At 43.1% G+C, this 14,915-nt stretch overlaps 2 protein-coding genes across 5 annotated transcripts in view; both read left to right on the top strand.

Moving 5' to 3' along the window:
* The window catches only part of LOC120931210 (cell migration inducing hyaluronidase 1), a 226,115-nt gene that overhangs the window by 56,515 nt on the left and 154,685 nt on the right, over nt 1–14,915 (top strand). The gene's annotated exons all lie outside the window — the stretch shown is intronic.
* LOC120931208 (cell surface hyaluronidase-like) overlaps nt 1–14,915 on the top strand; it is a 193,208-nt gene that overhangs the window by 144,423 nt on the left and 33,870 nt on the right. For all 3 annotated transcript variants that reach the window (XM_040342420.1, XM_040342421.1, XM_040342422.1), the window contains one exon: nt 12,010–12,218. In XM_040342420.1, coding sequence (XP_040198354.1) covers nt 12,010–12,218 — 209 coding nt within the window. The remainder of the gene's footprint in view (nt 1–12,009; nt 12,219–14,915) is intronic.

The raw sequence follows: 14,915 nt of genomic DNA, 5'->3' as shown, positions 1-14,915 counted from the left end.
ATTTTTGACATAAAGGGACACTTTTGGTTGCTATGGACAATCTACAGTTTGCATGCAGAAAGAACAGTTTTTTTTATATAAAAGTACATGTAGGGCACTGGGCAGACCACTAGGGACAAGGGGGGTGTGTATTTTTTACATACAGTACTGTAATCTATAAGATTACAGTATACTGTATGTATAGTGTTTGTTTACGTTTTTGAATTTGGCGCCGTTCTCCGCTCCCGTGCGTCGTAACGTCGCAGGGAACGGAGATCGGCGGCACAGGAGGACGCTGTGTGAATCAAGCGAGGTCCCGCTCGCTCACACAGCGCGGTGACAACGCTGGATCCAGGACAAGGTAAGCCAGCGCACGCTGCAGGCTCTGCATAGCTAGCCCGAGCGTGACTCGGGGTTACCGATCGCAACATGAAAAACCCACCCCGAGTCACGCTCGGGAATACCGCCAGGCAGGTTAAGACTCGGAAAAGCATACACACAAACGTTTTTCTCGTCGTAAACCAGCCCGACGGGAATCAAGAGGAGAAAATTGAGACTCCCGACGAGAAAATAGAGAGCAGGTTCTCTTTTTTTCTCGTCAAGATTCACAACAGTTTTCTCGACGAGAAACCATACACACAAACGTTTTTCTCGGCAAAAAGCTCTGCCAGCAGTTTTCTTGCCGTGAAAGACAAGTGTGTGTACGAAGCTTGAGGCCTGAAACATCGTTTTCCTCAACGAGTTCCTTGTTAGGCTTGTCGAGAATCTTGACAAGCTTTCTTTGCGTACACACTGTCAAGACCAAATCTCGTCGTTCTTAAACGTGGTGACGTTCAACACGTACGACGGCCTTACTCTCATTAACTGATCATTGGTGGTAAACATTTCCAATTTTCTTTACACTTTTTATTTTTTGTGGACTCACTATATGTTTTTTACACTCTTTCATCAAGTCAAGTATGGGTTAATTCTCATTAATTGAATATTGGTGTGATACATTATATGTCACTATAATTAGTGTCAAGGTTAGCACAATTTATTTTTCTTCCAATAAATACATTCGTCCAAGCTGGAACAATGTAACTGTATAAAAAATGGCAAATCTAAGCTTCAGCTTTAAACAGTCGTTACCTTATAATTTTACCATATTTATTTTCTTTACCTCCCTCTTTAAGCAACACAGTGTTAATAAGTATTTCTATCCTACCATGAAAAAGATCACATATTATTCTAATCTCATTAATAGTAATTTCCCATAGTTTGACTTCACTCAATACTCAGATTTGACTAGGATACTGAACTTTGTCTAAACCAAAAGCTTTGAGATTTCACACGCATGCAAATGAAGTGTGTCATGGCAATTTCTCTAGATAAATTGGCTTCCTGAAAACACAGCGGTCATCCAAGCAAAATACAGACACTTGAACTTAAAAATAGTATTATTCTTGTTAGAGTTTAAATGTTATTTTCAATGTGTTTCGTTCTGTAAGAGAGTTTTCAAGAGCAAATAAATGAACTGCTGGAGAATAGTTGATATTGCATGCTTCATTTGCTAAGATGGACAATTTAGCAGAAAAAAATTAATTTGTACCTGGCCAAATCTTGCAAGGCAGGTTACTTTCTTTGGAAAGTGTGCTTTTCTAAGAACCTGATCTAATAATTTGTTCCTGCCAAGAACATGCCACCAATCAGATTTATACATTCAGGGTACACTTGAGATCTGATTGGTGGTGGTAGGGGTATTTGGTATCGGTGTTAGTACTTGGCATGAATGTATTTATAGGAACTGTATTTTTGACAGGCAGCAGAGCTTCTCTTCCTAGGTGTTCGGAATCACCAGCTCCATTCTGATGAGTTTGAATCCAGGGTGGCTTTAACTATTATAAGGTTCCTTGAACATTGGTTAATTTACCTCCCACCTGATGGTGCCTGTATGATTCTTGCACCAACAAGCTTATCCTCTTTTTTCACTAGTAAGTAACCATTTAGGCCTCGTACACACGACCGTTTTCCTCGACAGAATCCATCAAGAAACTTTTTGCAGAGGAAAACGGTTGTGTGTATGATTTTCATCGAGAAAACTGTCGAGGGACTCGACGAGGAAAAAAGAGAACAAGACGGGAGCGCACCTTCGGTAAAAGCAGCGTTGTAATGGAGATAGCACATTTGTCACGCTGTAACAGACTGAAAAGTGCAAATCGTGCAAAAGTGCAAATCGTCTCCTACCAAACTTTTACTTAACACGCAGTAACATGAGATTAGCAAAAGCAGCCCCAAGGGTTGTGCCAGTGGAATCGAACTTCCCCTGCCGTATGTGTTGTACGTCACCACGTTTGAGAACGAGGAGATTTGGTCTTGACAGTGTGTACGCAAAGAAAGCTTGTCAAGTTTCTCGACAAGCCTAACAAGGAACTCGTGGAAAACGATGTTTCATTTACGACGAGTTCCTCGATCGTGTGTACGAGGCCTGACAATAATAACTATGTTAGCTTTCCAAAAAGTGGTGCCATTCTTTTCCAATAGCAACCAATGAAAGAAACATTATCCCCACTGTCCTATGTGTTCTCCTGTGTATGGGGGAACTACAATAACTGCCATTACACCAGTATAATGCTTTTCTTTCCATTGACCACTAGCTTAAGGGGACCGTCTCTCATTGACTGCCAATGTGGTGTGGCCAGCAATAAACCATGATCTCTAGCAAGGGTCCACCAAGACTTGAACATTATTTCAAGGGTTCCTCTGCAGTAAAAGGGTTGAGAAAGGCATGGATAGGTATTGCCACATCAGACAGGTGCGTTAATTCACTGATGCCTCTAGTTTTTACTAAGCTGAAATATTATTCTATACATTGAAATGCTACTTTTAAGTAAGAGCACAGCTAACCATGAATTTGACAGGTTAAAGATTCTACATTACCAGCATATGTTTCCCTTCAGTTTAAAAGCGGTCACACTTGGACACTTTAGAACATCACAAGTGTCCAGCCAGGAAAGCGCAGTGTTCACAATATCAAACGCACTCCTCTAGTAACATATTAATGTGAATGGGAAGAAAAGCTGCCCTGGCGCATGACAGTGTCTTTCCACTGGCACAGGATCACTGGTTTCAACGAAGAGCAGGTCCAGAACAATGTTTTGGCAGCACAAAGAGAGCGTTCTTTCTTGTGCAAAAGCAGAACAGAGTTTAGAATTTAAAGTCGGTGTGCAATTAGGGGGGTGGGGTGGAGGGGGCACTTTTTCATGCCATGCCATGGTTTCCTGGTTTCACATGCCACAGATCTAAATATTTGTGGCTTCATCTCTATTTTAAAGCTGTGGCTATGATTTACTTATGCTAATTCATGACACTGCCCTTAAATGTTGGCCAAAAATTATATTTTACTTTTTTTTTTTGGCATTGGTGAATTAAATCACCTACTTACAATTTTCTGGGACTACAATAATGAGCCCTGTTTGCAGTAGTTGGTGCATCCACTCCATCCCATAAGGCTGTAGCCTGGGTGTCACTTTGGGCCAGATCCACAAAAGGGATACACCGGCGTATCTACTGATACGCCGTCGTATCCCTGTTTCTATCTATGCGACTGATTCACAGAATCAGTTACGCATAGATATTCCTAAGATCCGGCAGGTGTAATAGTTTTACACTGTCGGTTCTTAGGATGCAGTACCGCTGCCGCCGCTGGGGGCATTTCTCGTCAAAATTCCACTTCGGGTATGCAAATTAGCACTTACGGAGATCCACAAAGCGGTTTCCCTTCGTGAAGTCTCCGTAAATTGTTAGTTTGCAAACGCAAAGATAGGGTACCTTTTACAAAGTGTAAAGTTAGTACACCCTGTAAAAGTATACCCTTCTTTCCCGCGACGCTGTCAAATTATTTTTTTTCCTGCCGCATCTCTTTTTTTTCCGACGCAACTTTTTTTACCCGGCGCGATTCACAAAACTCAGCGCAACGTAACTTTGTGCAAAGCACGTCGGGAAAATCGCGTCGGGAGCATGCGCAGTACGTCCGGCGCGGGAGCGCGCCTAATTTAAATGGGACTCGCCCCATTAGATTGGGCACGCCTTGCGCCGGACGGATTTAAGTTACACCTCTGAAAATTTCTAGGTAAGTGCTTTGTGGATCGGGCACTTAGGTAGAGATTTTGCGGCGGTGTAACTTAAATAGGAAAAGTTAAGTTACGGCCGCTCGTTGTGGATCTGGCCCTTACTTCCCAGCTAGATGGTGGAGAATCATAATTTGGTGTGTTTTTAGCTCTGGCTATTGTGGCAGAATAGTAATGCCAGTGCAGGCTTTTTAACATATCCAGCGGAAAATTTTTAGAAGCCATGAGGGAAAAAGGGCAATGGGCTGTACATATAGGTACATTGGTGTTCTGCTAAGAGTTACTAATAGAATGTATGCTTTGACACATGCAGTGCAAAGCAGAAGGCTCACTTTAATGCTGATCTCCACTAACGTATACACTGAGGAGTTGATTTAAAATGAATTTGCACAGCCGTTCACCCAGTAAATGTGCATGTATATTCGTTCTGTGAGTATAGGGAATAAAACAAATGTAACTAATCTATATACTGGGCTGTTTGAATGTAAATCATTTATTTAAAATTGAAAATAGTTCATTTAGCATCACAGGAATTAACTACCGGTATAATACTTAGCTGCATCTAGTGACCAAATACAGCATTTTCGGTTTAAAATCAATTATTTAAATTTGATTCACACAGAATAAAGTACTTTTTTTTATGTACATGTACTTTCACTGTGTGAATGGCTATGCAAATTCTTCTTTAAATCAACCCTTTGGGTAAGGCTGGAGTAGTAGTTTACTCAGGGTTATGAACTCCCTATGTGACTGACAGCATACCTCCCAACTTTTTGAAATGGGAATGAGGGACACCTATCAGCTAAAGTATGCAGGCATAAGACACACCCCTTGTCACGACCCCTATACTAGAATAGTACAAAAAAACAAGATTGGTTAAACCCACAAGTGTTTTTTTTTACCACTACTATTCCTTTATATTGGCTTTTGGAATTTACAAATGCAGCAATTTAGAAATCAGGTCAATGGTTTAGCCCTGGGAAACACTTTTTGATACATAAAAAGTGCATTTTATATACAACTATATAGATCAGACCAAAACGAGGGACAAATGAGGAGGAATGAGGGACATTGCTCCAAATCAGGGACAGTTGGGAGTTATGTGACAGCCCTTACTTCAGGAGTTACCCTCACACCAGTCCCCTCTTACATCAGTGTTCCCATCAAGGCACGCATTATAGCAGGGTCCACTTTAGAGCCCCCCTTACATCAGAGTTCTCTTCAAAGCACCCCCCCTTTACACAAGTGTCTGCCTTAAGAGTCCCCTCTTACATCATATCACAATCCCTCCTTACATCAGGGCCCTGATCTGAGCCCATCATGTCAGTGGTCCACCTCTACCTTGCTTACAATGTGGTTGTAGTCAGTGTAGCAGAAGGATAGGAGCTTAGAGATGGATCAGGCATAGGTGGAAGAAGTTCTCTCCTTCTGCTGGGGCAAGCACATCATTGGTTGCTAGGACTCTGACGGTCTTAGCAGTCAAAAGACTTGGGGAAAGACAACGCAGCAGGGATCTTACCCTAGCTGCAGGCTGGATGCAATCCTGCAGCAACCCAGATTTGGCCCACAGTCGTTGCTTGGAGATATCATTGGTTTATTGATGAGGTTTGGGGTCATCTTGTGGTTGTTATTTTGTCAGGCTATATGGTTTGTTCCAGCTTCAGAGTTATCAGTTTTATCTCCTTCCACGGCAGCAACAACAAAGTTTATGTAGGGAGGGGAAATGTGGGGTGGGCCAACATAGACAAACAGAAACTTGCAGAAGAGAGGTATATGATGCCCAAGAAGTTTGGCAAAACTGTGGCTGTGCTTACGTATTCAATCTTTCTTCAAGTGGTTGAATTCCCTAGCTCAGGGTCACATTGCAAGTGAATAAAAAAATTGTATATGGAAAGGAAAAAGATTGCAAGTAAGCATTTAAGAAACTTGATGTTTCTGTGACTTTTAAGCCCCATACACACTATCAGTTTTCCTGCTGGTTTTCTCTTCAGGTTTACCAAAACCATGTAGTATAAGGACCTGCCTGATTGCATTCAAATTGAAACGCTTAAAGCGGTAGTTCACCCTCCTTAAGAACAATGCAGCATAAAATCCGGCATAGTAGCGCGAGCTACACTATGCCGGTCTTAATTTTTTTATCCCGGTACTCACGGTTATATCGTGCATTGACGATTCCGTCTGCCGCGGGGAATGGGCGTTCCTAGCAAGAGGGAGGGTGATTGACGGCCGGCTCTGGCACGTCACGCTCCCCGAAGACAGCCGGAGTAGGTCTCGGCTCTTCACGGCGCCTGCGCACAGGCTATGCGCAGGCGCCGTGAAGAGCCAAGCCTATTTCGGCTATTTCCGGAGAAGCGTGACGTGCCACGGCCGGCCGTCAATCACCTTCCCTGTCCATAGGAACGCCCATTCCCCGGAATCTTCTATGTACGCTATAACAGTGAGTACGGGGAAAAAAAAATTAAGACAGGCATAGTGTAGCTCGCGCTACTATGCCGGATTTAATGCTAGAGGGAAAAAATTATTATTTTTTTTTTATATAGGGTGAACCCCCGCTTTAAGGTTTGACCTCATATTAGATGATTTTGGTAAACCTGAAGAGAAAACCATCAGGAAAACTGATAGTGTGTATGGGGCTTTACCTTTAGGCTGATGTTTCCGTGACTTTTTTTTTAGGCTGATGACAAGGTCTCTTGAAGTACTTAAAGGGTAAGTGTACCTTTTCAGGAGAAATGAAAAGTTGAACTAACTCCAAATATCGTGGTCACTCCTCCGGACGCCGTTGCACATGGTGGGCATGTTGCTACATGCTGTCAGTATAGCGGTTCATGCACCGTACACTGCAATACAGTCTCACTGACCAATAAGGACTTGCCATTTTGAGTATTATGATGGATACTCCCTCCAAGTTTATGTATTGCAGTGTACAGACTGCATCTGCAGCACAGGGCATCACAGCCTCTATTTGCAGCGGGGTCTGGAGAGTCGGTCCAGGTATTTAGAGTTAGGCCTCGTACACACGACCGAGAAACTCGACAGAATCCATCAAGAAACTTGGCGGGAAAGCTTTTTTGCAGAGGAAAACGGGCATTTGTCATTGAGGAAACTGTCAAGGAACTCGACGAGGAAAAAAGAGAACAAGTTTTTCCTCGACGGGATCTCAATTTCCTCGTCGTGTTCCTCGTCGGGCTGGTTTTCGACGAGAAACTAGAGCGTGTGTATGCTAAGAAACCCGCGCATGCTCAGAATAAAGACGGGAGTAAAAGTAGCATTTTTAATGGAGATAACACATTTTTCAAGCTGTAACAGACTGAAAAGTGCAAATCGTCTCTTACCAAACTTTTACTTAACACGCAGTAACATGAGATTAGCAAAAGCAGCCCCAAGGTTTGTGCCAGTGGAATAGAACTTCCCCTGCCGTTGTATGTCACCGCGTTTGAGAACGAGGAGATTTTGTCTTGACAGTGTGTACGCAAAGCAAGCTTGTCAAGTTCCTCCACAAACCTGACAAGGAACTCGTCGAGGAAAACGATGTGTCTTTTCCGACGAGTTCCTCAGTCGTGTGTACGAGGCCTTAGTCCATCTTTTAATTCCATGTGAACTTACCCTTTAAAGGGGTTGTAAAGGTACAATTTTTTTCCCCAAATAGCTTCCTTTACCTTAGTGCAGTCCTCCTTCACTTACCTCATCCTTCCATTTTGCTTTTAAATGTCCTTATTTCTTCTGAGAAATCCTCACTTCCTGTTCTTCTGTCTGTAACTCCACACAGTAATGCAAGGCTTTCTCCCTGGTGTGGAGTGTCGTGCTCGCCCCCTCCCTAGGACTACAGGAGAGTCAGGACGCCCACTAACACACAGCTCCTTTCTCTATCTGCAACATAGAGAGCGTCCTGAATCTCCTGTAGTCCAAGGAAGGGGGCAAGCACGACACTCCACACCAGGGAGAAAGCCTTGCATTACTGTGTGGAGTTACAGACAGAAGAACAGGAAGTGAGGATTTCTCAGAAGAAAAAAGGACATTTAAAAGCAAAATGGAAGAATGAGGTAAGTGAAGGAGGACTGCACTAAGATAAAGGAAGCTATTTAGGCCCCGTACACACGACCGAGTTTCTCGGCAGAATTCAGCCAGAAACTCGGTTCAGAGCTGAATTCTGCCGAGAAACCCGGCCGTGTGTACACTTTCGGCTGAGGAAGCCGACGAGGACCTCGGCGAGGAAATAGAGAACATGTTCTCTATTTCCTCGTTGTTCAATGGCAAAAGTCGGCCCGCCGAGTTCCTCGGCGGCTTCCACACTGAGCTCGACGAGGAACTCGATGTGTTTGGCACGTCGAGTTCCTCGGTCGTGTGTACGGGGCCTCAGGGAATTTTTTTTTTTACCTTTACAACCCCTTTAAGCTTTAACCAAATTTAACCAAATTTTATTGGATAAATGTGTAATATGGCCATATTACAAATAATATAAATATGGCAATAAGAATCTGAACACTGTAAGGATGACATATGTCTGGCAGCACCCAGCAGCCATGCACCTATCTGTCTAGACTCAGCATTGACTCCATGTGCCTCTGTTTTCATGTGTGTCATAGTTCATACACTTACACGTGACTAGGATTCCTCCCGTCTTTAGCTATGGTATTCTGTGAGTAGTAAGCTTTCTCACCAAGCCCACAGCCTGAGGGGTGAACAATAACAGCTATAATTAACACCCATGAAAATGCCAAATCCAACTCCCCACTCAGATAGTCATAAAACGATTTCATGTACCTGGAATCTGTCTTCTGGGTAACGCTGCATATTACAGGTAAAAGCCGGGAAGGAATTCAGTACGCTCTGTCACGGAACATTAAACACATACGTGTCTTTCTTTGCTGTATATTGTAAATCAGTTTTGTTCTGTTACTCTGACAACAACAACAGGTTACATTCCTCTATGGGGTGTAGATTATGTGTTTTTCCCATACCTCAGCCTCTTTGATTTGTTTTCTACCTTTAGCCTCTGTGTGATCTGAAAATATTCTTTATTGTACTTGGTGTTACACCCAGAACTATTATCATATGTCTGGCAGCCCATTCCATTAAATTGCAGGCAAATTAAAATATCTTTCCCAAGTGTTTCTATCTGTTTTCATAGTTTAAGCCCAATGAAATAAATACTAGATGGCCAAATGTTGGTGGACACCTGACCATCACAACTATATGAGCTAGTTGGACATCCCATTTCCCCCAATCAAAACATTGGTGGACAACTGACCATCACACCTATATGAGCTTGTTTGACATCTCATTTTCCCAATCCTCCTCAGTCAAAATGTTGGTGGACACCTGACCATCACACCTATGTGAGCTAGTTGGACATCTTATTCCCCCCCCTCTGCCCATCCAAATGTTAGGATATCCAACTAGCTCACCAACTAGCTCCACCTTTTCCCCCTATCCAAATGTTGGTGGGTACCTAACCATTACACCTATGTGAGCTAGTTGGACATCTTATCCCCCCTCTGCTGATCCAAATGTAACGATATCCAACTAGCTCACCTAGGTGTGATGGTCAGGTGTCCACTATTTCCCCCCAATCCAAACATTGGTGGAAACCTGATCATCACACCTATGTGAGATAGTTAGATATCCTATTTCCCTCAATCCCTCAGTCCAAACGTTGGTGGACACCTGACCATCACACCTATGTAAGCTTGTTAGGACATCCCTATTCCAAAGCATTGGTATAAATATGGAGTTTTCTCCCCCTTTGAGTCCTCTGGGAAGGCATTCCACAAGACTTTGGAACGTGTCTGCGGGAATGTGTGTCCAGCCAAAAGAGCGTTTGTGAGATCAAGAAAACCTGGCATGCAAATGGCATTCCCAAGGTGTTCAATGGGTTTGAGGTCAGGACTCTGTTCAGGCCATTCAAGTTCTTCCACACCAAACTCATCAAACCATGTTGTTATGGACCTGGCTTTATGCACAGGAGTACAATCATGCTGGAACAGAAATGGGTCTCCCCCAGTTTATTGTCTTTGCATGCATTAACTGTACCTTCTCCAAAAATGTGAACTCAATATCACTTTTGACCATATAGTATCATATGCATATAGCTGACCATGTAGATCAGATTTTATAGTGTTTATCAGCCTTGCATTATCATTCACCCCTTTATCCATCTTTGGTGAGATTAATATTATTATATAGGATTTATATAGCAACATCAGTTTGCACCACACTTTACAATACAGTTACAATACAATTCAATACAAGAGGGCTAGAAGGGTCCTGCTCATGAGAGGTTACAATCCAAAGGGAGGATCAAATGATACAAAAGTTAACAACTGTGTAGGATGATCTGATGGAGAAAGTAGGTGGAGGCAGGATAGGCCTCCCCGAAGAGATGAGATTGCACAGATCACCTAAGGCCCCATGTACACTGCTGCTGCTAAGCGGACGTTCAGAGGCAGTTGGACACCTTTTTTAACTGCCCCTGAACTCATTTAATGTTATCTTATGTGTACATGTAAACAGGTTTGTTTACTGTAGTTTTTAGGCTGTTGCGTTAATAGGCCTTTTTATGAAGGCAAAAAGATGTGTTCAGACGCAGAAGTTTTCGACGTTTCAGACTCCAAAATTTAGCAGCGTTTCATTTATAGGCGTTTTTCATTTTTGGGCATATATATATATATTAAACACTTCTAAATGCAAACACGGCAAAACGCCGCTAAACGTGGCATGTAAACGCAAAAAAAATGGACGTTTTAAACATGGGTTACTATCTGTCAAGTTAAATCATTCAAGAGAGGTTATAAAAACGTCCTGTGTACATGAAGCCTTAAGGCAGACAGATTAGGAGATAGCAGGATAAACTGGGGTAAAAAGTTCCAGAGGGTGCGAGGCTCTAGAAAAGTCCTGGAGGTGTTCATGTAAGGAGGTGATGAGGGAGCTAGACAGTCGGAGGGGTTTGGGAGGAGGCAAGAGGGCATTTTGGGTGATATTTTGAAATGAGATTGAAGGCAGAGTTGTGGATGGCTTTGTGTGTGAGGCCTCGTACACACGACCGAGTTTCTCGGCAAAAAACAGCTGTAAAGAAACTTGCTGTTTTTTGTTTTTTTTTTGCCGAGGAAACCGGTCATGTGTACATTTTTCGACAAGGAAACTGTCGAGGAACTCGTCGAGCCAAAAAGAGAGCATGTTCTCTTTTTCCTCCACGGGAATGGAGAAAATTGGCACGTTGAGTTCCTCGACAGTCTAACAAGGAACTCGACAAGCAAAACGATGTGTTTTGCCCGTCTAGTTCCTCGGTCGTGTGTACGAGGCCTTAGTATTTTTAAGTCATTGGGTAGGCGGAAGCTAGTGGAGAGAGTGGCAGGGAGGGGTGGAGTATAGTGAGTGGTTGGCATGGTTTAGGTAGGCCAAAATGGAGGCAGTTGCATTGTTGAGGTGAGAGACAACACAAAAGTAAATTAGTAATTTGTGTGTTTCGTTGGTCAGATAAACATAAGTAACAGATGTAAAAAAAAGGTACTAAATAGTTATCTATGTTTTGTCGCTCTAAATTGAAGATTGGTTGGTGGGTACGGTTAACATTGCACCAACATCCGAAACATATGTTTTCTCAATAACCCTTATAGATAAAATTAGTGCCAACACCCTTGGTGACTGTAGTAGCCGGTGCTTTCTGACCTTGCCTCCTTTCTTCACATAAAAACTATAAAAGATAAATGCAGTTTCTTCTTCCACTTCTTCAAAGCAGCTAACAATAATCAAATTATTTTTTTTATGATTGTACTTTAATATTTAGGTTGGCACACGCTCACTGGCTCTTTACAGACATTGAACTTTTCTTAAGGGAAAAATATTAGAGGAAAATATTTATATAAAGCACATGTTTGGGATTGCTTGGCTTTGACTCTTCATGTTTTTTGTCCTTTCTTTGCAGCTGTATATTCAGGCCCGGCGCCCAGAGAACCTCACCATACTGGTGGCCAGAGCAGATTATCCTTCCCATCCACTGAGGCTGGTGGGTGTAAATAAGGGGGCACCATATCAGCAGTATCAGCCGGTGGTGATGTTGCAGCAGCCCTACACTATCCGCTGGGAAGGCCCATCTCCAAAGGAGATCATCCTATACCCAATTAACTTCAACAGGTATTAAGGACTTTACTTTATATCTCCTAGATAACTCTAAGGCCTCATGCACACCGGACGTTTTTACAGCTGCTGTTTTTGGCTTCAGGCATTTTTTTTTCTGCAGCCAATAAACTCCTCAGCATGTTATCCTACGTGTCCATGCACACATAGCAGTTTTTGGCAGGGGCGTTTTCTGACTGAAAAAAAAACAAGAACTTGTGGGTTTTGAGAGGAGTTTTTTAGCTGTAAACATTTTCAAACTCTGAAAAAAGCTTAAAAACAGTGAAAAACATGGCTATTCAGCGATTTTGAACCATAGCCATTTGTGGGAGTAAAATTTTGCAAAAAAAAAATGCTGGAAAACACCATTAAAAAATACTGAAAAACTAATTTTACAGCTTTCTACAGCTAACAACGGCATTTTTGCTTGCATGTGATTGGATGATGGAAGTAAGCAGAGCTTCACCACATTCACTAAGCTCTGGGAAAATCCCCTTGTGAATGCAGCTTCCCCTGTAAGGTGAATAATCTATATGCCTTTAGTAAATCGACCCCAATGTGTCTAATGTCTTCTATTTCCGGTCTGTATATCCAACATTTGCCAAAGGCTAATATCACTTATGAATGTCGGAATGTTACATTTTTTTATTCCTAGTCGTTATGTGTATGAAGCCTCGTACACACGACCGAGTTTCTCGGCAAAAACCAGCAAGAAACTTGCTGGGAGATATTTTTTTGCCGAGGAAACTGGTCGAGTTTACATTTTCGTCGAGGAAACTGTCGAGAAACTCGACGAGCCAAAAAGAGAGCATGTTCTCTTTTTCCTCGACGGGAATGGAGAAACTTGCCTTGTCAGGTTCCTCGACAGTCTAACAAGGAACTTGACGAGGAAAACGATGTGTTTCGCCCGTCGAGTTCCTCGGTCGTGTGTACGAGGCTTAAGGGTGTAGCATCCCTCAGAAGGGCCTATATAAATGAGTCTTCGGGGTGATTATAGGTGTTTGTTACTGATGGTTGTCATTTATATGTTAGTAATTAGTGGTGCCACATGCACAGCTTAAGTCTATTGCGTTGGATTCCCAACGCGTGGCTCTGGCGGTCTGCGACAGTCCCCGATGACACGTGACAAAGGCAATTTAGACACAAGCTGTCCCTGTTTGGCTTCACAAATAATTAGCTGCATTCTGTGGCTTTCCGTCAAGGCTGTCAGTGCGGCTGTGTGTCTGACCGGCTTCCAGGCGAAGATTCTTTGTTCTCCGTCAATTCTGATAAGTGCCAGAACTCCCTGCACTAGCACAAGCCATAAGTGTGTGTTATGGCTGCCAACACATTTCACAAAACAAACTCATTGCAGACAGAAACGTATTGGTAGCTCTTCAGCAGAAGCTCGGTAACAGATGCAGGGAGGGAAGTGTCAGCATGGAGACACAGGGATAAATAGACATAAGCAGGACTGATATATTGCCTGAGAAGGTAAACCCCTGAAGCAAGACATTGGGGGAGCAGGACTCAGTGGGGTGGATTTACTAAAAGGCAAATAGACTGTTCTATTTGCAAGGGAACGTGCCACAAAGGTTAGTGAATGTGGTGAAATTTAACATCGCAAAGAGAACCCAATCATATGCAAGGCAAATCAAAATTTTTTTTTTTACTTGCACATGATTGGATGATAGAAGTCAGCAGAGCTTCACCACATTCACTAAGCTCTGGGGGAAATCCCTTTGCAACACACAACTTCCCTTGCAAAATGAACAGCCTATTCGCCTTTGGTATATCAACCCCAAAGTTTCTTTGCTATCTTGATATGTACTGACCAAAACTGAGCCACATAATCTAACTGTATGGAACACTATGCATACAATGAGCATACCCAGGGCCATAAGGCACAAAAAATAGCAGCTGTGGATTTCACATATTTCAAGTTCATGTTGACATAAAGGGCTTTACTTTAGTCATTATACACCAATTGATTCACCAGTTTAGTCCATTGTCATGTATCTTTTATTTAAAGCCCAACTCCAGGCAAATAAAAAAATGATCCCCCTGCAGTGGGGCTCCCTGTACTGCAAGGCTTACTTGCTTCTATAGGTTTAGTGGAACAATAAAGGAGATATACCTACCTGATCCCTGCGTCTCCCTGCAACTAGACTGGCCCCTGCAGTTTCTGCATCAGGGTCAATAGAGTGAGGCAGTGAGGGATAGTCCACCGATGGATCTTGGGGGAGCACTGTTTGCTGGGGAATCAGGTAAGTGTTTATCTGATATCGCCCCCTCCCCCCTCTAGAGTAGGGTGACCAGACATCCCCAGTTTCAGGGGACAGTCCCCTGATTAAGGACACTGTCCGCGGACCAAGTCTGTCCCTGGTTTTGTCCCCAGATTGGATTTAATAGGGGGCAGGGGCAATTTCAAAGACAATCAGTGCAGAATTAAAATTAGAATTACACCCCCCGCTCCGCCGTGCCTACTAGCATAGGGGCGTTGTATTTTTCCCCATTATCTGTGGCCCTTTCTGATGATCAAGTGCTGGTCGGAGCGGAGGGAATATTTCTTCAGTTTCGGGTGCATGCCCATTTAGCTTTGCTCGCATGTTCTTCTGCCTTGGCTCAAATCCTGGCCAGCCACCTGCCTATCTCCTTGCCTTTCCTGGCTGAGTGATCTTCCTCCGCTCCCCATCCAGTAGTAGCCGGGGCCCGAAGAGTTAGGCCCCGTACACA

Source organism: Rana temporaria, chromosome 3, assembly GCF_905171775.1.
Source record: "Rana temporaria chromosome 3, aRanTem1.1, whole genome shotgun sequence".
NCBI classification, from domain to species: Eukaryota; Metazoa; Chordata; class Amphibia; order Anura; family Ranidae; genus Rana; species Rana temporaria.
This window is presented reverse-complemented; position numbering and strand designations above follow the sequence as displayed.